Source organism: Trichechus manatus, unplaced genomic scaffold (genome assembly GCF_000243295.1).
Source record: "Trichechus manatus latirostris isolate Lorelei unplaced genomic scaffold, TriManLat1.0 scaffold00007, whole genome shotgun sequence".
Taxonomy (NCBI): domain Eukaryota; kingdom Metazoa; phylum Chordata; class Mammalia; order Sirenia; family Trichechidae; genus Trichechus; species Trichechus manatus.
In genome coordinates this window covers 30023374-30050665 of record NW_004443943.1, presented here as the reverse complement: position 1 = coordinate 30050665, position 27292 = coordinate 30023374, and the positions used below count along the sequence as shown (strand labels likewise).

Below are 27292 nucleotides of genomic sequence, written 5' to 3'. Positions count from 1 at the left end.
TTTCCTGGGGGTGGCGGTCCTCAAGGCTGCTAATCATGGTCTTGAAGGTTGTGCATGGCTCAAGGGCATAGTCTGAGACCATGAAGAGAGCAAACATCTCACCCAGGCTCCCTCTGTCAGAGCTGTGGGCCTGGAGGAAGGATGCAGTCGGCACTCTGCAGTTCACACCAAGGCTCCCAGGGCCCCTGTGCCCACTTGGCCCTGGGCCGCTACCAGTTGGTAAGGGGCCCTCACTCCTGATGGGACCGAGCAGTGTCACACTACAGCACCTGGAGGCTGAGCAGTTTGCCCTGAACCTAAGCAGCCTGAGGGGGTGGCACTCACCAAGCAGCTGGACGCCCTGCGTGAGGCCGTAGACATCCACCAGGGCCCAGAGCGGGTCAGCTGTGCGGACCCCGTTGAAGAAGAGCATAGCAGTGGAGTCATTGATGCGGTAGAAGACACGGCCCTTCTTGTCCACCCAGAAGGCGATGATGTTACCCTCGTTGGCAAACTCCTCAGGCAGTGCCTTGGCCCAGAAGCCACTCTGGGACACCAGGTCGGGGCAGGCATACTTGGGCAGCGAGTCAGGGTGGATGCGAGATGGGTCCTTGCTTGTGAAGCCCAGCCGCAGGGCCCCACTCCAGCAGCACTGCTTCTTGATGATCTGGGCAGACAAAGGGCTGGCTCAGACAGCCCCCAGCCCAGCCCAGCCTCTACACCCCGCATCAGTCAGACCAAGGGGAAGGTAGCAGGCCCATCTCTGCAGACCACCCTCGGGCAGACTCCCAGCTCACCCACCAGGAAGCCTTCCCACTAGTCCGGTGAGAGCTGGTGGGTCCCATGGCCACTCTACTCCCCTGTTCCTTCTTGATTACACAGGGAAGGTTGAGAAAGGAGAAGAAAAGAGCAAGAAATAGGGAAAAGAAAGCAGGGGGATGAGGGAAGAGCAGAAGTGGCAGTAGAGAGGAAAGAGAAGGGGCAGGGTATAGTAATGGCAGTGACAGAAGGCAGTGATGAGGGAGACAGCTCAGAGGCCCAGGGGAGGGCAGTGATGGACAGCAGGGAGGAGGGCCCACCTTCAGCCTGACTTGCTCGTAGATGAGGACCGGGCGGTTACTGAAGGTGATGGCATTGCAGAAGCTGGCCTGCCTCTTGACTGCTTTGTGGCTGAGGTCCATGAGGATCTGAGAGCCCTTGGTGTGTGGGTGGAAGAGCAGTGGTGTGGCTGGGAGCCCCCCACTGGACAGCACCGGTGGGCAATGCTTCTGCTTGTGGTGGCATCGGTGGGAGGTGACAGGGAAGGGGCCCCCGATGGAGTCTGCAAAAAATAAGCCACAGTGTTAGAGAACTTGACAGGTCCAAGAACTGGGCCAGGTCCCCCTCGGGAAGGGCAGAGGGCAGGGGCGTAAGCAGAAGTTGCCCCACTGTCCACTATTTATACCATTATTGCCCCCACCATGACTGCCACCTTTTACTAACATCCTTCTCCTGCTACCATATATTGCTATTTCCCACTTGACCATCAACTATTGTTTATTAAACACCACCATCTACCATCACCTGCACCCATCACCTCCCAGTATCTTCATCTACCATTATCCTTTACCCACCACCTCCCAGAACCTCCATCTACTATCATCCTTCACCCATCACTTCCAATCACCACCATCTACCATATCCTTCACCCACCACCTCCCACCACCACCATCTACCACGTCCTTCACCCACCACCTCCCACCACCACCATCTACCACATCCTTCACCCACCACCTCCCACCACCACCACCTACCATCCTCCTTCATTCACCACTTCCAATCACCACCATCTACCACCATCCTTCACCTATCACCTCCTACAGCCATCAGCCACCACCACCATCTTTCACCCATTACCTCCCAGCACCATCATCATAATAAATCACAATTTACTACCACTATCCACCGCCATTCACTGTCACTCACTACCACCATCATTTATTTATTCACTTATTTTATTCAACAAATATTCATTATATATCTGCTGAATACCAGGTCCTGTCCTAGGCACTGGAGATACAGGTACAAAACATAACATGGATCCTGTTCTCAAGATGCCAACAGTTCAGGAAGAGAGATAAGGCATGGACAGAATCACACTACCAAAAAAAGCAGACAGGGATTTAATGGAAACAGAACAACGAAAATAATGAGAATGTTCACGCATTGTGAAAAACGTAACCAATGTCACTGAATAACTTGTGTAGAAATAGTTGAGTGGGAACCTAATGCTGTGTAAACCTTCACTGAAACACAATAAAAACATTATTTAAAAAAGAAAAAATGCAGACAGTGATAAGTGCCAAAGGAACTACAGGCAGGTCACTTCTCAGGAAGGCTTCCTAGAGGAAGAGGCACTGGAGCTGGGCTGACAAGGCTCGCCTCAGTGGACATACGACCTTGGGGTTGCCATTGGATACCAGGAAGGTAGGTGGGGCAGTTTCTGCAGCACCAGCCCCAGAACCACGCCCTCCTTCCTCCACCCCTAGGCTGCCTTCTTGCTGTACACTGCCTGTGCCTGCACCATCTTGGACTCAGGTGGGTTCCGCTTCACCCAGACTTCCTACGTGGAAACTTAGATTTGTCTCAAGCACTCCTGGCTGGAGGGACACAGTGTCTTCTCTGCAGACAGCTCTACCAGTTGCCGCTGAGTCAATTCTGACTCATGGAGACCCTGTATATGTCAAAGTAGAAATGTGCTCCACAGGGTTTTCGATGGCTGATTTTTCAGAAGTAGATCACTAGGCCTTTCTTCCAAAGCACTTCTGGGTGGACGCAAACCTCCAACCTTTGGGTTAGCAGCTGAGCGCATTACCGTTTGCACCACCCAGGGACTCCCCAGATAGCTCTACCACATCCCAAAATGGGATAGAGTACGGGTCTTGATTCAGGAGAAGGCGCTTTACAAATGCATGCAGTTGGCATCCAGGAGAGAGAGCAGGGAAGGAAAAGAACACTGGACTGGGTGTTGGTTGGCTTGCATCTGTCACTAACTGGCTGTGTGACCTTGGGGATGTCACTTCCCCTCTCTAGCACAATGGTTGGCCTCTGCCCTGTGGCTCTAAGGTATATCAACAGAACTGGCAGCTTTAATACACAGTCTCGGGGGCTGAGGGCCTAGGTGGGGAGGTGTTTACTTCTTCCCCAAGATCTGTGTCCTGTCTACCAGGAAGGGAAGCCCCCGGCCCGTGTTGTCATCTTGAAGGAAGAGAATCATGGAGGATGGGGGTGGATAGGTGAGCAGTAGAAAGCCACAAAATGTGACAGACATCTTCTGGGATGTTTCCAATTCTGAGGCAGGAATTTAATAATGCAGAGAGTTCGGTAGGCCAAGACGGCATAGAGGCCTTCTACTCCCTAAGGGGGTGGGGAGTTTCCCAAGGAAGAAGACCAGAAGAAAAGAAGGGAGGAGAAAGGGAGGGAGGGATCCTGGGAGCAGGCTTGCTCAGGACCCTGTCCAGGCTGTGTCTGCATTGGTTTACATCACTTTGCATCACTTTGCATCCTTGCTTCCTCCTTCCCAGAAGGGCCCCAGACATAGTCTCCACAGCTCAGGGCCAGCCAGAAATCTGCCCATGGGCCTCCAGGCCTCTCTGGAGCAGCTTCCTGTGGGTCAGGCCCACTGGGTGGACACAGCATGAGGAGGAGCTAGTCTTGGTATTACTAAGGAGACAAAGCTGGAACCACTGAACGGTGCTCAGAGGCTCTGGAGAGCCTTCCCGCTGTAAGGACTGGAATTGCTCAGAGGAAACCCAGACAGTCTGGGAAGGCTACCTGGAAGAAGCAGACGGGCCTCTGGGCAGTGGAGATCATTCCAGGGAAGGGGACACTTGGTGCAAAGGGCAAAGGGTGGCACTAGCTACCCAAGGAAAGGTGCCCGTTGGAATTAAGCCAACTTCAGACACAGTTTGACTCTTGCTTTCCCAAAAATACCTGCTGGGGAAAAGTAACATTACACGTTGTGTAGAGATACATAAACTAAAACCAAAACCAAAACCAAGCCCATTGCCAACAAGTCGATTCTGACTCATAGCGACCCTACAGGACAGAGTAGAACTGCCCCATAGGGTTTCTGAGGAGCTGCTGGTGGATTTGAACTGCCAACCTTTTGGTTAGCAGCTGTAGCTCTTAACCACTGTGCTACCAGGGCTCCAAATGAAAGCATAAAGGAAAAAGATACCTGCTGGGCAAATGGATGACAAGTTGTGGAACATTTATACAACTGACTACTACTCAGCAGTGAAAAGGATGACCTACTGATATGCACAACAAAGTGGATAAATTTCAAAGTAATCATGCTGAGTGAGAGAAGCCAGAAAAAAAGAGTAACAACCCATGGACCAACTGTTCTCTTCAAAACCCCTTCCTCTCCTTCACACCCTGCCCCAGATTTATCAAATTCTAGAAAATGCAAACTAAGCTATAGTTATAAAAAGCAGGTTGGTGTTGCCTGAAAATGGTGGGGGGAGAGGGAGGAATTACAAAGGGACATGAGGGAATGTTTGGGGTTGATGGATATGTTCAATATCTCGATTGTGGTGGTGGTTTCATGGGTGTATGTCCACGTCAAAACTCATCAAATTGCACTCTTTAAATACGTGCAGTTCAGTGTACATCAATTACACCTCAGTAAAGCAGATGTTTAAAAACTTGCTGACCCCAGCAGCTGATTATAGCCTCTCTTCTAGGGCCTCCCTTCCGCAGCACTCACCCAGAATCCGAGGACCAAATGCAGGGCCTCAGCTCCCTTCAAAGCACTTCTTCTTCTTCCCATCCCAGCCCCACTGGGACACTGGTGCCCTCAGCAAAGATCCAAGAAACACTGGCTCTGGGTCAATATGGTGGAGGAGACACCCAGAGGTCAGAGACCCAGGCCCAAGAAGGGCCATTCCCCTGGGCTAATCCCTAAGCCCAACCCTTACCAGAGGTACAGATCCTTTGCCAATTCCATGGTTGGATGGGGGTCAGGGTGGGTCAAGGGTAGCATAGGCCCAGCCACCCTGGTTGATAGCAGAGGAGGTGGAGGGGTGGGTGGGTAGGGGGACCCTGGTCCCTGGAGGGACAAGATGCACCCAGACACCCAGACCTGTGGTCTCACAAAGACATGCATGAGCACACACACACCTGTGAGCACATGAAGGTAATCATGTGGGCCAGACCCAATGAATCACACATTTACACATGTACAGTGCAGACACACATGTATGCATGTACACATGGATGCACAAAACAGTACACATAAAACACACCCACCACACATGGAACATCTAATGATAATGGCAGCCATTTATTTACCAAGCATTTCCACATGACAGGCTCTGGATTGTTTTACACACACTTTCCCATTTTATCCTTATAGCAAGCTTATGAGGTAGGGAGGGATACTATCAGCCCATTTTACCCATGATGAAGCTGACAAAGCTGAGCCTCAGAAAGATTAAGTGACTTTCCCAAGGTCACACAGCCAGCTGGAAGGGGATCTAGGAGCCAAATCTGGAAAATCTGATTCCAGGGCCTGCGTCATTAGTCATTAGTCATTAATGTCCAAGAAATTATGGGTTCGGTGTTCTGGATACATTTTTTAATGCACATTAAAATACAGTCATTACTACCTTAGGGGAGAGCCCTGGTGGCACCAGTGGTTAAGTGTTCGGCTGCTAACCAAAAGGTCAACAGTTCGAATCCACTGGCTGCTCCTTGGAAACCCTGTGAGGCAGTTCTACTCTGTCCTATAGGGTCGCTTTGAGTCGGAATCGACTCGACGGCAACAGGTTCGGTATGGGTTTTTACCTTAGGGGACAGTGAGTTTTTGTTAATGAGGGAGGAACAACTCAGAACAGGAGGGTAAGAATGGTTGCACAACTGGAACAATGTAATCAGTGTCACTGAACTGGACATGCAGAGGCTGTTAAACTGGTGTATGATTTGCTGTGTATATTCTGAACAACGACAACAAAATAAACAAAAATTTTTAAAAAGGAAAAAATGTAAAAAAAAGTTCATCCACGTGCTACCTAAAACCATCTCACGAAGCACACTGAGGAATATGTGGCATTCTATTCTATTATACTGCCGCCACAATACACATGCGTATGCCACCAAAACACAGAAATGAAAACCATGTTCTTAGCCCTCGTACATTACTGGTGGGATGTAAAATGGTGCAGCCAATGTGGAAAATGGTTTGGCAGTTTCCTATAAACACCCACCATACGACCCAGCAATCCCACTCCTGGGCATTTACCCAAGAGAAATGAAAACATACATCCACACAATGACCCGTATGCAAATGTATAGCAGCTTTATTCATAATAGCCAAAAACTGGGAACAACTCAAGTATCCTTTAACTTGTGAATGGATAACAAAATGTGCTACGTTCACACAATGAAATACTATTGTTGTTAGGTACCGTCAAGTCGGTTCCAACTCATAGCAACCCCATGTACAGCAGAACTAAACGCTGCCCAGTCCTGCTGCAAAGGACCTCTTTGAAGTGTTAAAATGCAAAGATGTCACCTTGAGGACTAAGGTGTGCCGGACCCAAGCCATGGTATTTTCAATCGCTTCATATGCACGTGAAAGCTGGACAATGAATAACAAAGACTGAAGAAGAATTGATGCATTTGAATTATGGTATTGGAGAAGAATATTGAATATACCATGGACTGCCAGAAGAACAAACACATCTGCCTTGGAAGAAGTACAGCCAGAGTGCTCCTTAGAAGTGAAGATGGCAAGACTTGGTCTCACGTACTTTGGACATATTATCAGGAAGGACCAGTCCCTGGAGAAGGATATCATTCTTGGTAAAGTAGACAGTCATTGAAAAGAGGAAGACCCTCAATATGCTGGACTGATACAGTGGCTGCAACAATGGGCTCAAATACAGTAATGACTGTGAGAATGAAATACACACAGCAACACAGATGAACCTCAAAAGCATTAGACTAATCAAAAGAAGCCAGAGTCAAAAGACTATATATACTGTTTGATTCCATTTGTACGACAGTCTGGGAAAGGCGAAACTATACAGACAGAAAGATCAGTGGTTGCCAGGCGCTTGGGGGAAGGGAGAAATTTCACTACAAAAATGCAAGAAGGAACTTTTTATGGTGATGGAGATGTTCTACATCTTGATTGTGGTGTGGTGGTGGTTACACAACTTATATTATAGTTGTTAGCTGCTGTTTGCCCCTAACTCATGGCAGCCCCATCCACAACAGAACAAAACATTGCTTGGCCCACCATGATTGATTGGAGATTGGACCATTGTGATCCATAGGGTTTTCATTGGCTGATTTTTGGAAGTAGATCACCAGGACTTTCTTCCTAGTCTGTCTTAGTCTGGAAGCTCTGCTGAAACCTGTTCAGCATCATAGCAATACTCAAGCCTCCACTGACGAGCGGGTGGTTGCTGTGCATGAGGTGCATTGGCCAGGAATCGAACTTGGGTCTCCCACATGTGAGTCGAGAACTCTACCACTGAGACACAGCATCTAATGCTAGAGCTCATTTTCCCCAGAGTACAAGATGGCAGACTTAGTGGGGAAAGGATGTGTGGAGGAGAGGCTGGCCATCCAGGCTAGGGGAGAAGCAAAGGGCCTTGAGATGCTGAGCCCGTGGGTTGCACAACTGCTCCACCAGAGGCAAATGGTCTTGCGCCACCTGGCTTCCCGCAGAGCTCCCAGGGAGGGCCCCCTTAGTGACAGCTTTACAAGCTTCTCGGGAGCCACAGTGGGTGCACCCCCCTCAATCGAGGCTGCTGCTGACACAATGGAAATTCCCCCTCACAGCACCATTCCTCCTGGGCGTTTATGAGCTGCCAGAAACAAGCCTGGCCAGCCCCTGGGGTGACCCTCAGCCGGCTCTGGATCACATTCTTGCCTCTCAGCAGGGTCCCAGAGGAGATGCCTGGACACCAGCTGCATCCAGAGTGACCTCTCCACTGCCCCCACTAAGATGCTCTGTCCCAGAACCATCCTGGCAGAGTCCCAGAGTGGGCTTAGCTGGGCTGACAAGGAGAGACAGGAACCAGCCTCTACTCGGCTTAACAGGTAGGGTCTTACTGCACGCCCCCAACACCCTTGAGACAGACCCTCAGAAGTTAAGTTACATGCCAAGGTCACCAGGTCCAAGTGAAAAGCCCAGACCTGAACCCAGGCCTGGTGCCTCCAACCCAGTACCTAGTTTGCCGTGCAACAGATTCAAAGCCTGGCTCTGTCACTAACTGTGAGACCTCTGGGAGCCTCATTTTCCTCATCTGAGGAAATCCTTCAAGGGTTTCTTGTAAGACAGTGTATGCAAAGCTCAGTAAGTGGTTGTTGTTATTATTATTACTCTTGATATCACCCCACGCTTTCCTGCCTTCATGTCTTTGCTCAGCCATTTCCCCTGTCCCTCGTAACTTCTCTCCCTGTCCTGCCTGCACCTCTCCAAATTCCACCCATCTTTCAAGGCCCAGTTGAATTTCACAGTGTTCAGGATGCCACCCTGGGGCTCCTCAGCCCTCTGGGCCACCTTGTTCCGAGCTGAGCCGAGGTCCTGAATACCAGAGCTGACATCATCATTTGCATCTCCTGTGAGGAAGGCTTGTCTCACTGAACAGTGGGGCAGGGCAAAAAACAGGAGCCCTAGAGGCAGGAGGCCCTGTTTTCAAACCCTGGCCACGCCACAGACTTGCTGTATGACTCTGGGCAAGTCGCTTCACCTCTCTGGACCTTGGTTTCCTTCTTTGTTAATCAGAAATAATCACAGCTGCCCTGCTCACCTCTCAGGGCTGTTGTGAGGACCCAGTGAGTTCAGAGATCTGTAAGAATTTTGCAAACTGTAACACCTGTTCCAATAGAAGGCTTATTTTTTCTTATTATTAACAACAACAACACCGCCACCATAGGAAATGATCAGCTCATCCAATCAGCTCAGCAGGAGGCTGGACACTCCTGTCTTATTTGACCCCAAAGGCCCTAATCCCGGATTACCAGGGTGGCCCTGATTTGAGCTTGCTCATGCATTAATTGAACAGGGCCGCTCTGGGGGAAAGAACACGGGAGACAGAGGGGAGGTGGGGAAGACAGATTTGGAGGGGGCTTGCATGACAGAGATGACTGCAGAAATGAACTTTTTAGGGTTCCCTGAAGGGGCCCACCTCCCTCTTGCCTCCAGGCTTTGGCCCAAACCAATTTTTCTGCTGAGAACCCTTCCTTCCTCCTTTCCATCTAAGTACCTGCCTTTCTCTCACTCATCCTTCAGACCTTGATTGTAAAACCCACTTTCTCCCAGAAGCCTCTCTGAGGCCCAGCCCAGGTTAGGGGCCTGCCATGCACCTCCAGGTCGCCCTATAACAGAACATCCATCACAGGGCAGCCTTTCTCAACCCCGGCTGGGGCATGGAATTGAGCCCAGATGCCCTGAGGCAGCAACGGCAGGCACTGCATTAACTTGCTTCTCTGCATGGAGAATGGCGCTGGTGTGCACTGGAGAAGTGAGAAAATCGTCACTCCGATCATTTTCTGTGTTCTGCAGTGCAGCTTCCTATCTGGGACAGACTGAAGTGTTCTTTATGCCTGTCTGTCTTCCTGGTGGACTGTGAGACCCTGAGGGCAGAGAGCATGTCTGTCTTTGTTCCTGCTGTTTCCCCAGTGCCTGGCTCAGAGCACAGAGCTGGTGCTAAATGAAAGTTGGTAGAAGAATTGCCAGTACTCCATTCTTCAATCTACTGATCAGTTGACAAGTATTTAAGGAGCACCTACTTTGTGCTCTGTCTGTGTCCTGTGTAGAAATTAGAGACAAAGATGACAAAAGAGAGCAGTTTCCTTCACTACCCAGCACCAAGATCCCATTGTACATGCCTTACGACAGCCCTGGCTGCTCAAGAACCTTCAATAGCTCCCCAGTTGCCAGCAGGAGAAAAGAAGGGGGAAAGAAAGGCATGAGGGTTGATTCTTTGTGTATCAGACACTGCACCAGATGCCTTTCAGATACAAACTCATCTCACCCTCCCAACTCCCTGAAAGGTAGTATCTGTGAGAGTAGCCACCAAGATGGCCCCAATGATTCCCACCTCCTGGCATTCATGTACTCTCCTCCCCTTGAATGTAGCTGGATCTGGCAACTAGCTTATAATGAATAGAATGCAGCAGATGAAACGCAATGCCACTTCCAAGACTGGGTTATAAACGGACTGTGGCTTCTGTCTTGGTTACTCTATCTCTTGTTCTTTCTCGGATTGCTCCCTTTGGGAGAAACCAGGTGTCATGTTGTGAAGCAGACTCGTAGAGAAGCCCATGTGGTGAGGGACCAAGGCCTACCATTAACTACATGAGTAAGCTTGGATATGGATTCCTTCCAGTTGAGCCTTCAGATGAAACCACAGCCCCAGCCAATAACTTGCCTACAACCTCATGAGAGACAGGGGCACCAAGCTAAGCTGTGCCCAGATTCTTGACCCATAGAAACTGAGATAATGCATATTTGTTGTTTTAAGCCATTAAATTTTGCATAATTTGTTATGTAGCGATAGATAACTAATACAGTATCATTAGCCCCATTTTACAGATAAGGAAACAAAGGCTCTTGGAGGTTAATGATTTACCCAAGGTCACATAGCTGATAAGCAGGAGGTCTGAGCTCTAAACAGATTTGTCTCACTTCACAGCCCTCCCCAGTGGGCCCCAGCTAGCTGGCCAGCATACTCAGCCCCCTCTCCCCTACACAACCCTCTACTCCATCCAGATCAGTTTCTTGGGGCCTCTGCATATCCCTTTGTTGTTTTTGGCCTGGGCTTAGGGGCCACGTTAGCACCTTGCCGTCTCGCCCAGAGTGCCCAGCTATGCACACAGCAGCTCTTGCTGTTCCCTGGAATGAATTCATGACGCTGAGGTGGTGAGGGAGGGCAGCAAGGAGTGCGCAGAACAGGCATCTTCAGAGCCAAGTTCATCTTCAACCAACCCTCTTGCTCTCACTCACACTGCAACGTCCTAATCTCTGACATTTCCCACAGCCAGATGTACATGCAACTGTGCCTCCCAACATCCTTTCTGCTGGGAGAGGGACCGGCTTCTCCTCCTTCCTTCCCCCTGCCCCACCCTAAGTTTCCAGAATGGGATTCCAGAGATGACTATTCTGGGCTCAGCTCTGTCCCTGTCTTCCCACACCTTCCTGAAAGCCCCTCAGGCCTGGGAATGAGGGCAGGCCTGGCCCAGGCTCAGTCACGTCGCCGCACACCACACAGACCATGACCCTTAGTTCCCCTGACACAAACCTATACTCAGCCACGAGTACATGTGTGCACACACATAGATGGTGGGCATACGTTCAGTCCTGGGGGCTCAGCCAGGGCTGGGGGATGCAGAGGATGAAATGGGGGTTCTTGGGGGCAGCCAGGTGCATGAACGTGTGCGCTGATGCCAGCAAACACACGCCTGGAGGATCCTCCATGAAATATCCAGAAAAGCACCCCCCATGTACAGAGCACTTACTGTGCACCAGGCATACTGCCCTTTGACTCATTTACTCCTTCCTATAAGCCTACGAGGGAAATCTTACCATCCCCAATTTACGGCAGTGGACAGTGAGACTCAGATGTAAGGACTGACTGAAAGTCACACAGCCAGTAAGAGTGGAACAGGATTCACACTCCTACCAAGAACACCCACCTCCCCTTTCCTTTGCTCTCCACACCTGCCTGGCCTCAATGCCCAGCTCAGGTATCATCTGACAGCTCCATCCCACCTGCCCCTTCAGTCCACCTTCAGCTCCAACTGCTATATGGTCGAGCTGGACACGGGCCTGCACCCCACACTTTTCCCTCTTACCCATTCACCAAGCACCTACTGTATGCCCATGTTTGCCAGGCATGGGCTGAGTTAGGAGATAAAGAGATGAATCAATCTGACCCGCTTGCCCAGAACCCACAGGCTTGCGTGGGGTGTGCGCATGTGCGTACATCGGTCCACAGACACATCTTCCAGCCATCAGGGATCACCTTGGCCTAAGCCTCCAGAGCTGCCGCCAGGAAACAGGCAGCCCCTTTGGGGCTAATCCTGAGTCCCATGAGACCATTTGATGCCTCCGCCCCTGCTGCCGTTTGAGAATTAAGGAACCCAGAAGCAGAAGTGGGGAGTTGGCTGCAGAAGGGACAAGGCATGGCTTCCTCTCTGAGCCGTGGCAGGGTCAGCCGTTCCCCACTCTGGGCCATGGCACATCCCTTTGTGAAAGGAAAGTGTGGGAATCAATCTCTCAGGTCCCTGTGCCCCAACATCCTTCATTTCTAAGTTTGGTAAGCCCAGAGACCAACCTGGGGGTGACATATGTCTCTACTCCTATGTCTGGTGCATATGTGTGTGTCACCCACGTGCAACCCCTCAGCCCTAGAGGGAGAATTGAGGGAGGCAGAGGAGGGAATGGGAGTAGAGCGGAGGGGAGAGGAGAGGAGAGGAGGAGAGAAGAGGTGCGGACTCCTGATAGTGCCAACTCCCTCAGTGCACTCCCCACCCCCGTTCCTGCCATCCTGCCCGACAGACTGGGAACAGCTCTAGAAATCTCTGCCGGATGAAAGAGATCAAGCATGTAACTGCTGAAACCATTTTCCAAATGGGAAATAATTTCTCCCATCAGTTGCCTGCCAGGCTGGTCCCAGAGGAGCCCAGCTCCTCACCACCTGCCCCACCATGCACACACACACCACAGGCGCGCACACTGGCACAGAAACATAGACATCTACAAAATAACAAGGGTATGTCAGCACGGAGGGCCTCAAATGTGCGTGCACACACGGAAACACAGACACAACAACACAGACAGATACGTACCACACAGGCACACAAACGGAGATGCCCAACACACAGGCGCATGACCATTACACCACAGAAACAGACAAAACACGTACACAAAGACCCACTAGACAAACCTGCACACGGAGTCCTGGGTCAGCCGCCGTCACCCTCTCCTCAACTCTCACTTAAACTCAGCAATCCAAAGACCCCGAGGCTGCTAGGAAGGAACAAAGTCCCTGCACCTCCCACTTTCCCCAGTCATCACCCACAAGGAGGAAGCCAGAGCAGTCCGTGTGCACTGACCGTATGGGCACGAGTATGTGTGGACGTGTGTGTGTTCATGTGAGGACATACGTGCATGCAAGGCTATAGGACTACGTGAGCATAGGTGACCACCTTTCCACAACCCTTAATTCCCACTTCCTGTTGATGGCGGGTTGAGGCAGAGCCCAGGGCCAGCTTAACAGAGGCTAGTCTGAGGAGGGTGATCCCGACAAGGGTGTGGAGGCCAAGGGAGATAGCATATTTGATTATTCACCAATAGCTACCTAGCCTGGAGGACCAATTCCTAGAGTTCTCAGTGCACCCCAAGTTATCCTCCTGTCTCCAGTGGGAACAGGGAAGGGAGATGACCCCAACCTTGGAATGCCTTTCTAGACCTTCTTGATTTTCTCAAGCGAACTCCTCTACCCACATCATCTCATTTAATCCTCACAACAGTCCTATGATAAGGGTACTATTATTAGCCCCACTGACAGATGAGAAAACGGAGGCTCAGAAAGACACCTGCCCTCATTACACAGGAAAGAAAGTGGCAGAGCCAGGGCCTGAACACATGTCTGTCTACTCCAGAGCATGGGCTCTTGATGGCCGTATGCCAGTGGTCTCGGGGTCCTCATCCCCTATGAAGCCTATGTTCCAAGGCAGCCAGTGGGCAGTGTGCTGTGTCCTGAACCCACTTTGAGGGCCTCTCTGTCCTCCCCAGGCCACAGGCTTATCCAAGTCTGACTCCAGCGGAAAATGCCAGTCTGCTCCAGACCCTCTGCCAACAGGGCTCGCTGGGGCCAAGGAGGCTTGAGAAGAGCCCCTACCCCACAGACAAGCAGGGCCAGGCTCAGGTCAGCACAGCTCGAGTCTCAGGCCAAGGCCCAGGCCACTGGCACTGCCCCTGGCCTGGCTCCGGATTATGTGTCTTCCAGGGCCTTCCATCTGTCACTTAGCCCTCCAGGCCCAGGACGAAATTCATTTCCTTTTAAGAGAGCCAATGATTTGCTTTTCCCATGTCTCCTTCTCTCCTTTTTTTTTTTTTTTTTTTTTTTGGTTTGTTTGTTTTTAATTAGAAATTACTCTCCCGAAGTCGAGAACCTGGAAAGGAGAAGCCACCTGCCCACCAGCCCCGGCCACGGCTTCCCACCAGCTCTTCCACCACCCTCCTTCCTTCCTGGCCTCTCCCAGGCTCCTCTGCCCACTAGACTCAGCAGATGGAAGCTGCCCCATTTCCTAATACCCAGCCTAAGCGGGGAGGAGGGGACTTGGGGGAGTGTGGCAGGGACTCCCCAAGGTCAGCCCATGCTGTCTGGCACCAGCCAGTTTGTAAAGGAACCCAGCTCCTGGGGCCCAGTGATGACAAAACAAGTCCCCGGGAAGGCTTCCCCTTCTGGGTCTGGTACCACAACATCGGCCATGTTGCCCCCAAAACATGCCACACGTGTTGGGTGGGGCCCAGCTACAGCTGGACAAGCCTATGAACTGGCAGGGGCCTTGAGGAAATCCCACTGACACACACTCCCTCCCTGTGCTGCTGCTTTCCAAGCTCAGACCCTCCCTCCTCTCCTCCAGGATAACGCCCTCTCCCCATAAGACTGAAAGCAAACAAGACCACAGCTAGAGCCAGAGGGGAAAGGGGACAGGAGCTGGGACAAGCAGGCGCCCTGCAAGGGAGAAGCCAACCAGCAGGAAGCCAACAAGCGCACCTCCCTTCAGCCCCTACACCTGCCTGCTGTCGGTCTGTCTGAGTGTGGACATGAACCCCAGGGGTCAGAAGTTTTTGGCCTCCCAAGCAGAGGACACACTTTGAGAACTGAACTCAGACAATGTGGGGACTGTCACTTGCACGCTCGTGTGCTATGCCCAAGTTGGCGCAGGTACACACCCACAGACACTCCAATGCACACTCACAGCAGACACATACACATGCATGTGCTCGCACATCTCCCCACCGCTCCATCATCGAACACGGCTCTGACCTCCATGGCCCACATCCCAGGCCCTCCAAACAGGCTCCCCTGGCTGTCTAAGTGTTTGGCCTCGGCCGGGGGAGAGGGGATACAAACACCCAGGACCTCACATCCTACTTGGGGGCTTGTCAGCACCCCAGGGAGGTAAGAAGACAAGGAGCCTTCTTGGGGAGACTCAGTCCCCCTTTCTGTTCTCCCCAGCTCTCCCTTGTTGTCCCCCAGCCCGGTGCCGGTTGCCCGGAGCCCATCAAGGAGTGAGGAGGTGGACAGGATGAGCATGCCCTCTGCCCCAGTGCCCCTCCACTCCAGCCTTCCCAGGTGGTCCCCGGCTGGGGGTGGGTGGACCCCCATGCATCAGCTGAGGCCTTACCGTGGAGGGTGCTTCGGGTGATCTGTCCCCCCATCGTGGGCAGCGGGCAGCAGGCAGCGCGGCCACCTCCGTTTGGCTGGCCAGCCTCGTCACTGAGCCTCCCCGGCTGCCAGCTCCCCTCCTCCTCCCCCACGGCCAGCAGCCGGCATGGCAGAGCCAAGCTGCGGCCCCTCCCGCGCCCCCACGCGCTCCCGCCCACGAAGTGGCCCCACACGCACGCACACCCCTCTGGCCCGCTCCCTGCCGCCTCCCAGCTCCCACCCACTCCCGGAGGCTCCCCCACCTCCCCTCGCTGGTACAGGCAATGGGATCTGTCATGTTTATTTACATAAGGAGGAGGAGACTGGAGGCTTCCTGAAATAGCCGGCTCCAGAAAGCACTGAAGATGCCTCAGCCCCAGCGGACACACACAGACACAGACACACGCATAGACTGCACGCGTTCCCCATCACACATCTCATCCCCAACACACACAAACATAGACAGAGTGACACACGTGTCTATCTGCCTCACCAATTGCCCAGGCCTACAGATGTATTCGTTCCTCACGTGCTTGTGTGCACCTACGACACACAGACACTGGGCTAGGCGGGGAGGATGTCCTGGTGAGCAGGGCAGATTCTGGCTCTGCCCTCAAGGGGTGTACAATTCAGCTAGTGGAGCTGACAAAGTGCTAACACCATTTCTACCTTCTTCCGGGCACCTTTCCAAGTGCTTTGCACATATTAACTCCTTCAGTCCTCACAGGCTGAATGATGAAGGCAGCACTATTGTTACTATCAATAGGTGCCGTTATTATTATTGTCTTACAGATGAGAAAAGTGAGACAGAGAGGTTGCCTACCTAGAAAGTAGCAGGGCTGGGATTTGAACCCAGGCAGTCTGCCACCAGAATCCATGCTTTTATCCCCACACCAAACTGTCCCTTAAGTCATACACATGCATACACACCCCCCCCCAACATACAGAGACCCATACTCTGCAATTACACCATGTCACATGCATACACACAAACACAGGTGTTCACCATCTTGCACACTCCGCCACCTGCCACCCACCAGACACACATGCAGGCTGGCCCCTCTAGCCCTAGGCAGCCCTGCTAGGAGCCCAAATCATCCTCAAAAGAGCAGCCACCATGCACTGAACACTCCTTGTGTACCAGGTACTGGGCCTGCACCACCTGGTTTACATCATGTGTGAGAGGGGCTACTATTATACCCATTTTACAGAAAAGAAGTGGAGGCTCAGAGACGCTAAGGAACTTGTCTGAGGTTACCCAGCAAGTCAGGGGCAGAGCCAGGACGTCAGTTGCAGGCTCTCCTCAGGACAGGGACCTGTCCCAGAATGACAGAACAGCTCTCTCCTCCCAGGCCCTGGCCCTGCCCCCAGCCCCTGTCCTCAGGGTCAGGGAGCTTGGTTCCCAGGGAAAGGTCTGGGTGGGGAGGGAAGACGAGTAGGTGGGTGGGAGAGCAGAGGGGTGCAGGCGGGGAAGGAGCTTGGGGGAAAGGCTGGGGCAGCCCCCTATCAGATGGAACTCAGAGGCCTGGGGCTCTGTGCAGGTTTGTGCTAGGCCCTGAGCCCTCGGAGGCTGCCACCCCTGCTTGGGTCTGGGGGAGGGGTGTGGAGAAGGGGAGGGACATTACTGCCTGACTGGGGTCATCAGCCAGATCAATGGGCAACCCTAGGTGGGATAGCCACAAGCCCAGCGTGCTAATCCTCCTCCCAGACCAGAAGCATGTCTGTGAAGCTGCGACCCCTGATTCTATATAACGCAGCCCCCTTTCTAAGGCACCTGAGCACTTGACTGTTCACAGTCCCCTGTACACGCACAGACACACTCCCTGGCATACACACCTGGCTCACCTGGGGGGAGGCCAAGTCAGTCTGGCAGAGAGGAAATAACCCAAATTCCTTTTGTAGGCTAAACATCATATTAACAGCAAACAATCACGAGGTCTTACTGTGTGCTTACTGTACTAAGCATGTTACACATATTAACTTGTTCAATCCTAAGAGATAAGTTGTATTATTACACCCATTTTACAGATGAGGAAACTGAGGCAAAAAGAGGCTGCTCTAGGGGCTGTTCCTGCAGCAGCAGGGTCCTGTTCATCCTGTCAGCCTTTTGATACACGTGGCTGGGCCCTTCCCCATCCACACCTACCCACGTGGCCAGCCTGGTCTTCCCATGGCCCAGCATCCACACACCAGCCTCCTCCCCACCGTGGCTCCTCCGTTCTCCCCACTTGAAATGTTGCCTTTCAATCTACCCAGCACTGGGACCACCTCTTCTGGGAAGCCTTCTGGGAAGCCAGGTACAAAGTAGGTCCCCTTTCTTGGAGTTTGTCTCTCTTCTGAGCCCCTGAGCTACACCTCTCCCAATCCTTGTCTTACTCTACCCTACAGAGACAGCCATGGCCTAGCTGTGGCCTTGTCTGCTTGCCCGACCTTTTCTGGGTGCATCTGAACGATTCCGTTCAACTCAGCCCACATTTACCGAGCACCTACTTTGTGCCAGACACTAAACTATGTAATGGGGATACAAGGGCGATCACCAATAGGCAGGCCCTGGCTCTCATGGGCTTACAATCTAGAGGGAAGCAGTATTCAGTATTCTCACTAAGGAATGGAAGTTTACAGTCTTAGAAAAGTGTTCTGAAAGAAAGAAGCAAGGTGCTGAGGGCTCAGGACAGGCTTTCCTAAATAGCAATAGTGAAGGCAAGATCAGAAGGATAAGTAGGCATGTCCATGTGTTAGGGAGGTAGGTTAGAGGAAGAGTGTTCTAGACCATGAGCACAGCATGTGCAAAGGCCCTGTGGCTGGAAAAACAAGAGAAGCAAGGCTGGTATGGCTGGAGCAGAGAGCAAGGAGGAGCCCGACAAGCCAAGCTGGACTGTGGACACCCCAGGAAGGTCTCAAAGAGCAGGGTGAAGAATCAAGTCTTTTTCTGCGAGCAATAGGGAACTCTCAACAGATTTCATCAGGGAGGCAACAAGTCTCCAGACCTGCATTTCAAAAAGGTCACTCTCCGCCCTGACAGGGAACACAACAGAGAGTCCAGGATGGAGCAGGAGAAAGGTGGAGTGCAGAACTCAAATTCTAGTAAAAAGACTAGACTTAGTGGTCTGACTGAGACTGGAGGAACCCGAAAGCATGGCCCCCGGATTCTCTAACAGCCCAGAACTAAAACAATTTCCGAGGCCAACTCTTCAGACAAAGATTGGACTGCACTGTGGGACATAAAATGATACTCGTGAAGAGTGCGCTTCTTAGCTCAAGTAGATACAAGAGACTAAACAGGCAGCTTCTGTCCGGAGGTGAGATGAGAAGGCAGAGAGGGTTAGGAGCTGGTTGAACAGACATGGGAAATCCGGGGTGGAAAGCGTGAGTGTACTGTCACAGTATAGGGAGAGCAATTAGGGTCACATAACAACACATGTATAAATTTTTGTATGAGAGACTAACTTGAAATGTAAAGTTTCACTTAAACAACCACAATCAACAAACAAAATAACCCAAGAAGGTCACTCTGCCATCCGCTATGAGAATGGATTGGAGATAGCAAGAGGTACCAGGGGAGAACGCGGTGGCATCCAGCAGGGCCGGCCTATTCCTGACTCGGCTCTGCACTCCTCAGGCAAAGCACCGTGCCCCACAGAGCTGGCACCCAGAAAATACCTGACAGCTAGGATGGGATTCATGTGATTTTCCAGAGACAGGACTGTGAGGAAGTAGCCAAGCAGGGATGGGGGCAGGGCGGGGCTCAGTGACCCGGAGTCTCTCACTCTGACCACTTGCGTCTGGGCCTGCGAGAATGGAGTGGAGAACTGGGAGGCAGCCTCGGCCGACCCCTGAGCTTTCACAGCACCACTGTCCAGGGGGTTTTCCAGCTCCTGTCTGGGTCTGTTTCCCACACATCCCTTCCCATATTTAAATAGGAAGTGGCAATGTCCTGTAGCTGAGGATTTCCTCTCCACCTTCCCCTGAGTCTTGTCCGGAGCACCTGCAGAAGAGGCAGGCCCATGAGGTGGCAGCCTGAGCTGCAATCCTTCTCTGTTTTATTCATTGGGGCATCACATAAAATTTCATTTGGCAAAAGGATTTTGTCACTAAAAGGGGTTAGAAAACCACTGACCTACATAGTTCATTCATTCATCAAGCATTCATTGAATGCCAACTATGGCCCAGGCACCAGAGCCATAACTGGTGGACAAGACCAAATGCCTTACCCTTCAGAAACCAACGGTGTAACAGGGAGATGGACAAGGCAATTCCAGGTCTCCACAGGAGCCTGCTGGGATCAAGGAATGAGGTTCTTTTGGCTCTGGCTAAATTATCTCAGTGTCCCTTTCTGTAGGCACACTTTGGAAAGGATGTGAAAGGGGAATGGAAAGTCTATAAGAAAATCTACAGAAGAGGTCCATTTACTGCTACCATTTATTGAATACTTCCCATGTGCCAGGCACTGTTGTAAGTATTTCACATGCATAATCTCACTGAATCCTCACAATATCCCTTTAGGAGTTATGATCATCCCTATCTTGCAGGCTATAAAACTGAGGCTCAGAGGTTTGTTATCTGCCCAAGGGAAGAACCGAGCTAGGGTTCAAAAACCCAGACTTGCCTGACATCAAAACTCATGTTCTGTCTAGAAAAGGTCAAAGGGCAGGGGATTCTCTTGCTTGAGGAACAGAAGACAAGGGGACGATGAGCCTTACCCTTAAGGAATTAGGGTTTTATGTGGAGGCAGAGTCTAGTTATGTTCCAGTGGAGAGAGGGTGGCATCCCTTGGATGGAGCTTAAATGAAGGCAGGGGAGGCTGTGAACAGGCATAAGCTGGACTTCCTGTCCACCCACAGGTGACCAAGACCAGAACTGGGGAACCCATCCTGGAAATCTTAGAGAAACCAGAGCCTCTGGGTGGAGGCTGTAATACCTCCAAGTCCACAGGAAACAAACAGGGCTGAATGTGCCTTTGGGGAGCTCCCTAGACTGACAGAATCCCTGCCAGGCTTCAGAGAGAATCCCCCTCCCTGCCTGGCTAACTCCTGGCTACATCTGCCCTCTTGCCTCATCTGGAAAACTTGGTCTCCTTGGCTCTCTGAACCTGTTCAGCTCCCAAGACCCTCACCACCAGAGTCTCCCTCCTCTTCCTGCTATTTCCCTGTCTCCTGACCCCTTTCTATTGGCTCTTCTTCCCTCTTGGGTGCCATCTTGGTCTCTATGCTGGGCTACCTAGCTCAACCTTTTCCTCACCAAGTTCTTTCTCATCCATGTCCCTCAAGGACCAGCCCCAGGGCACCCTCATTCCAAGGCTGAAACCTGCCCTCTCAGAATTTAAAGTCTAAGGCAGACCCAGAAACTGCAGTAAACAACATGGAACAAATCCACTGGCCAGTGGAAACCATCAGAATCACAGATTCCAAGATCTCTGAATAGAAGGACCAGTCTCTGCCTTCAGGCAGGCAATGAAGTATCGTGTCCGTTTCACAGATGTAGCAAAGGAGGCCTAGTAAGTTGTAGAAATTTTCCCAAGGTCACACAGTGGACTTGAACCCAGGTTTAATGACTTCTAGTGCTATGCTTAATATGACATATAGGTCAGGACATCAGGAGGCAGAGAAGGTAAAACTGGACAAGGAAGAATGGATAACTTCTTTTACTGGGGTAGGGGAAGGCTGGTGTCTGGAGAGGCCCAAAAAGAGAGGTCAGGGAGGGAAGGGGGCCCTGCTGGGGAGGAGCTGGGAGGCAGCTCCTGGTTGCTGTAGTGTTTTTCAAATCAATAACAAGGGGTAATTTGATTGAGCTGATGAGTCACCTGGCATTTGGGGCTTAAGGCCAGAGACATGCTCGCTATGCTATTAGGCAGGCTTTTAACCCTGGGGCTGGAGAATGGGGAGCAGGGAACCCCACCCGAAGGCTTCCTCCCATGCCCAGAACCAGGACAAGAGTGGAGGCTGCTGCCTAGCTTCTGGAAGAGAGAGAAATGTGGATGGAGATGACAAAAACAAAGAGACAGAGAGAGTGTGAGCTGTGTGCTGCCGAGAAACTGGAGCCAGGGAGCCCATAGGGCGTCCTCTGGGGCCTGGACAGGTGCCCTAGTAGTGACAGCTGCCAGCCATCCAGGATGATGGGAACACAACAGGTGCAGAGGCAGGGGTGGAGACTGAAAGGAAATCTGAGAAAAAAGCCTCGAGCTGGGCACCTCTCCCAGGCCCCAGGCCCACTGCCAATGGCCCTTTCTCAGACCCTCAGGAGACACAGACACACCTACTCATGCCCCCAGGCCCACGCCGGAGGGTCATCCTGGCCAGCCTGCACTGGACAGAGGGGTCACCATCCATGCCAAGCAGACAGGAAAGAATAAGGAAGAAACCAGGTTTCAATTCCCAGGACAGAGTGTGCCAGACACAGTCCACACCCACAGAGCCCCCAACTGGAAGCAAATATTTGCCTGTGATAAGATCTTTATCACCAGCCAGGAAGGGTAGATGCCTGTGCCCACCGTATCAGGGTGGAGGTTGGGAGTTTGGCCTTAAGGTCAGACAGGGAGGCTCTACTCTCGTGTGACTGGGCAAACTACTGAGCTTCTCTGAGCCTCCTTGTCCTCTTCTCTAACATACAGATAGCATGCTTGTGAAGACTGAATAACATCGTCTGTAAGGCACAGTGCTTGGCTCAAAAAATAATAGTAGCTATTTCTACTGAATTCTCGTTTTCCATGCAGGAGACCCAGGTTCGATTCCCAGCCAGTGCACCCCATGCACAGCTACCACCCATCTGTCAGTGAAGGCTTTCATGTTGCTGTGATGCTGAACAAGTTTCAGCGGAGCTTCCAGACTAAGACAGACTAGGAAGAAAGGCCTGGCAATCTGATTAAAAAATTAGCCAGTGAAAACCCTATGGATCACAAGGGTCTGATCTGCAACCTATCATGGGGATGGCGCAGGACCAGGCAGCACTTCATTCCGTTGTCCATGGGGTTGCTATGAGTCAGGGGCCAACTCAACGGCAGCTAACCACAACAGCATTTCTACTGATGTTGCCGTCTGTTCAGAGCCCCCAGAGAATTCAGGAATCCAGGTAGAACCTGGAGGGGCTAAGGTCCCTGCCCCAGCCTTAGAGAGGAATGACTTAGGATGTAGGATATGAGTACTTATGCAGGATATAAGTATATATGTTAAGCTAAGGGGAAGAAATGGGAGGATTTGCTTTAATAGTTAATAACCAACCATCCTCATCATCATAATACCACCATCTATTCAGCACTTGCTTACCTTGCACCGGTCACTGCTCTAAGCTTTAAATATATTATCACATGCACACCTTATACGCAAATGCAATTTTAGAGTGCTAGGTAACAGTAGGTGCTTCTGAGTAAGTGGATTAAACGTTGTTCCTTATCACCTAGTTAGCAGTCTGTTTTTGTCTTTGTAGAATGAATTTTAAGGTGCCCTGGTGGTGCGACAGTTAAGCACTTAGCTGCTCACCAAAAAGTTGGCAGTTTGAATCCACCCAGCAGCTCTGCCGGAGAAAGACCTAGTGATCTGCTCCTGTAAAGATTACAGCCTAGAAAACCCCATAGGGCAGTTCTACTCTGTCACACAGGGTTGCTATGAGTCAGAATCTACTCATTGGCACCTAACAACAACAGGATGAATTTTAAACCTAAAGTTATCCCTTAGCCTAATGATCACAAGTGATAAATTACCAGGGTCTGAATTCCTGAGATTTTTCCCCTTAAATTATAACCTTGCTAGGGAAGGTAAATTGGAAACCCTGGTGGTATAGTGGTTAAGTGTTACAGTTCCTAACCATAAAGGTCAGCAGTTCAAATCCACCAGGCACTCCTCGGAAACTCTATGGGGTAGTTCTACTCTGTCATAGAGGGTCACTATGAGTCCTTTTTTTTTTTTTTTTTTTTTTAGGGAAGGTGAGGGAGGGCAGACAATGAGACATTTGTCGGCAGGGAGGACAGGCAGGGAGATGAGGAGACCCAGGCTGACACAGGAGACAGGACACATGTGCTGGAGCAAGACATGAGCCTCGTCCATCAGAAATTCATAAACTCACTCGACTGATCCCAGCTGGACCTGCCCAGATTATGAGAAAAGCTGGCAGCTGATGGTAGGAGGTTAAATCCCTCCTCTCAGACAGAGATACCCCTCCCCCCATCTCTCTCTCTCTCTCTCTCTGACACACACACACACACACACACACACACACACACACACACACACACACACACAGTTCACTGCCTACCCCCCAGCCAGCTGAAGCCACCCCTAGGGTGGGAGGCCACTGGGCATCCTTCGGCCCACCCTCCTGCCTCTGAGGAGTCCTCCTTCCTCCGGCTCTCTCAGGCTTCCTGCCCCTCCCAGGCCCAGCTAACAGAGGGATGCAGAGCCCAGGACCAGCTGACTTGGGCCTCCACTTCTACTCCCCTGCCTTGGCCCTGCCTCTCACCCACTGCTGGGGCCTCACACTCCAACACCGGGCATCAGAGGGAACAAGGAAGTGATGGTTCAGAACCCTTCAGGGGCCCAGGCCCTGGGCACTCCCAGTAGGGCAGCCAGACCTCAATGATCTGACAACACCAACTATTACTCATTGCCACTACTAGGGAGTGTTGTCTACGCTAGACACTTCACAGTACACATGGCGGCTAAGAGCAGACTGGAGTCAGACTACCTGGGTTAAAACCCTGGCTCTACCGTCTACGTGGTATTTATTCTCTCATCTGTAAATGGGTTTGATAATAATAGCGCTATTGGGAGAATGAAATGAATTGATACATATAGTTGCTAGAACAGTGCTATGTATGTGACAGTGCTATTGATGAGATAATCACACCGAACTCTATACAACAGGCCTTATCATTACCCTGCCTCACAGATGAGGAAACAGGACAGAGATGGGAAATGGTAGAGGTAGGATTTGACCTCAGAGGCACCAGAGCTTGTACTCTTAACCACTGCATGGTGCAGCCCCAGGAGAGTGGGGAGAGGATGCAGGCTGCCACGGCTAGCCAAGAGAATGCACACTGGTCCAGTCTCCGTGAGGACCAGGCTGGGGACCACACAGAGCTCAGGCCAGATCAGGCTGCAGGGGTGGAGCTGGTGCCTGGGAAGCCATCCGTTAGACAGAGAGGCTGAGCCATGAGCCTCAGGGGGTGTCTGAGGGCAGGTAGGGACTGAGGTCTCAGAATTCCCAGCCCAAAGGAGAGGCCCCTGCCCAAGAGCTACATTACCAGCTGTCTGGGGGCTTTTGTCCCCTCAGAGCCCTTCAGTGTCACTGGGCCTAAACACTCCCCTCAGCTGTGATCTCTGACCTGACTTCCCTAAAGAGCCTCTACCCCAGCGGGCCCCAGCATTTCTGCCTCCTGCAAAAATTGGGCAGGGTCTAGGACAAATAAGTACCCAAATCGATTAAGAAAACTCCATCTAGTGCCAGCACCTTGAAACACCTGCTCTGGGCCCCAGAAAAAGGACAGCACTAGAAACTCAGCACCTTAACTAGGGAAACTGACTTGAATACTTTGTCCAGGTCACACAGCTAATAAGCAGCTAAGCACATCTACCTGACATCAGGAACAAGCCTTGCCCCTCTGCCATGTGGCTCTCAGAATAATGACCTGGCTCTTAAAAGCTACAAAACAACCATAATTTGCTGAGTGCCCTTAGGTAAATCAGTGTCCTCCCTGGGCCACAGTTTCCACACCTATAACATGGGCTCATTGGATTCAATGATTTATAGCCCTGAAGCAGGACACATTGAATCAGGGATGTGGGAGGGGAGTCACTTGGGGAGAGATGATCAGGAATTCCTGCACTGCCTGAAGCAGCAGCCCCTCCACCTTCCCTCTCCACAATTCCACCCCGGTCAGGTGGAAAACCAAGGACAGTCCAGCGCATTCTTAGCTGGGTATCACTGCTTCTCAGTCCTCTTCCTGACCCCACCCTACATGGGTATGTCCCCAAGGACCCTCGACCTGGTTCACCCCTTGAGTTCTACTGTCCAGGCCAAAAGTCTGGTAGCCTGGACTCCTCCAGCCAAGCAGTCACGTCCTCAAATCCATCCCCTCCTTTCGTTCCTTAGCTACTCCCACAGTTGAGGCCACCAGCATCAACCCAGTCTGGACAATTATTCCAACAGCCTCTAGCCTCCTGTCTCTTTGCTTGCGGCTGCTAGGACGACTTTTCTGCCTGACTCTTCTGGCTGGGTCACTGCCTAGTGTAGAGCCCACAGTGGTTCCCAAGCACCTGCAGGATAAACTTGACTCTCCTTTCTGGGGCATTCAAGCCCCCTCGTGAACTGGCCTCACCTGTGTGGGAGGACGTCATGGAAGGAGAGACACTTGGGCCATGTGAGCCCATGTGTCTGGCCTTACCTCCCGTGACTTCCCCATCCTGTCTACTTACGCTTCATGCACACCGACCACGTGTGTCCTAGAACATGTCATGCTCTCGAACGTCCATGGCTCTTCGAACACTGTTCCTCCTCCTAGAACGCCTTTTCCCCACACTGGCCAAACTGCAAACTCCTATCTTACCTTCATCCCTCAGCTCACAGAGCTCTTTCGTTTGAGACCATCCCACTGCCCCAGGGCAGACGAGACCTTCCTTTTCCCAGGCATGTCCAGCCCTTTGTGCAGCCCCCAGCACTGCAATGACCTGGCTGGATGGCAAGGGTCCCCTTCCCATACTGGGAGCAACCCGAGGCCAGAGAGGTGTCCTTCTCTCTTTGGATCCCCTGCACCTGACATGGCGGGCACTCATTAATGCTCAAAGTATATTTTATGAGGGAAGGAGGCAGAAGGGAGGAAAGCAGAGGGAGGGAGGCAGGGGCTGATGGGCCATGGTCTTTATTTTGCCCCCATCTGCTCCTTCTCCAGGACTCAGCCCTGAGGTCACCCTCCCAGCCTCCATGCCCCACGTCCCTGTGAACCCAGTGGGACTTGAAGGTGACAGCCTGGCCGGCCCGTGACCTCGCAGCCCCAGGGGCGGGCCTCCCTGTTCCCTCTGCACTCTCAGCGGCACCAGCTGGTGCTCACTCAGGAGGAAACAGCCAAGAAGCCAAGCAGCCAGGTGTGTCCTGGAACACTGAGGAACCGGAGAGCAGAGCCTTATCTGACCATCTTCCCTGCAGGCAGCAGGAGAGCATCCACTAGCCCCCAGCTGCCCACTGCAGGACCACAAGGAGGAGATGCTGGAAACGATGCCTGGCTCCCTCCCAGCCTCTCTGGGATTTAAGCGGCAGGAGGGAGAGCCCCTCCAACTCGTTTGCATAAACCATTTATAGCAGCGCATTCAATCCCACGCCTTCCAAGAAGAAACAAGCCCGCTGCAATTGCCTGTGGCGTCCCAGTCTGTCGTTTTCCTTCGCTTTTGTTCTGTTTTAACGACAGGAAGCTGTGCTCAGGCGCAATCTCTACCCTGGCTGCTCCTGGCAGCGGAGTTTTCCCTCCCATGTGAATGCTGAGGAGAAGTAGCTATCCCTCAGGCGTCAGTGATTAGTTTCCAAAGCCAGAGCATCTACGAACTCCTTTCATTTCCTGGTAACCGCAGGAGTCGCTTTTGCCAACCCCCATTTTACAGATGAAGAAACTAAGGCTCAGAGAGGTTAAGTAATTTGCCCCAGCCACCAGCCACACAAAACTAGTAAGTGATTGTAGTGGACATTGCAGCTGACTCCCCAACATCTATTCTACCCCAGATGAGGTTGCTATTAGCTGCTGTTGGGTTGGTCCTGACGCAGGGTGATCCCATGCACAACGAAACAAAATGCTGCCAGGTCTTGCGCCATCGCCGTGATCAGCTGGGGATCTGACCATTGTGAACCACAGGGTTTTCACTGGCTAATTTTCAGAAGAAGATCACCAGGCCTTTCTT

The 27292-nt window shown here is 51.8% G+C and overlaps 1 protein-coding gene across 1 annotated transcript in view; it reads right to left on the bottom strand.

Annotated features, from left to right (window-relative positions):
- Window positions 1-27292, bottom strand: part of NEURL1 (neuralized E3 ubiquitin protein ligase 1) — a 73346-nt gene that overhangs the window by 18660 nt on the left and 27394 nt on the right. Inside the window, exons 2-3 of the mRNA XM_004370108.2 lie at window positions 1059-1300; window positions 325-646 (exon numbers count right to left, since the gene is read on the bottom strand). Coding sequence (XP_004370165.1) covers window positions 325-646; window positions 1059-1300 — 564 coding nt within the window. The remainder of the gene's footprint in view (window positions 1-324; window positions 647-1058; window positions 1301-27292) is intronic.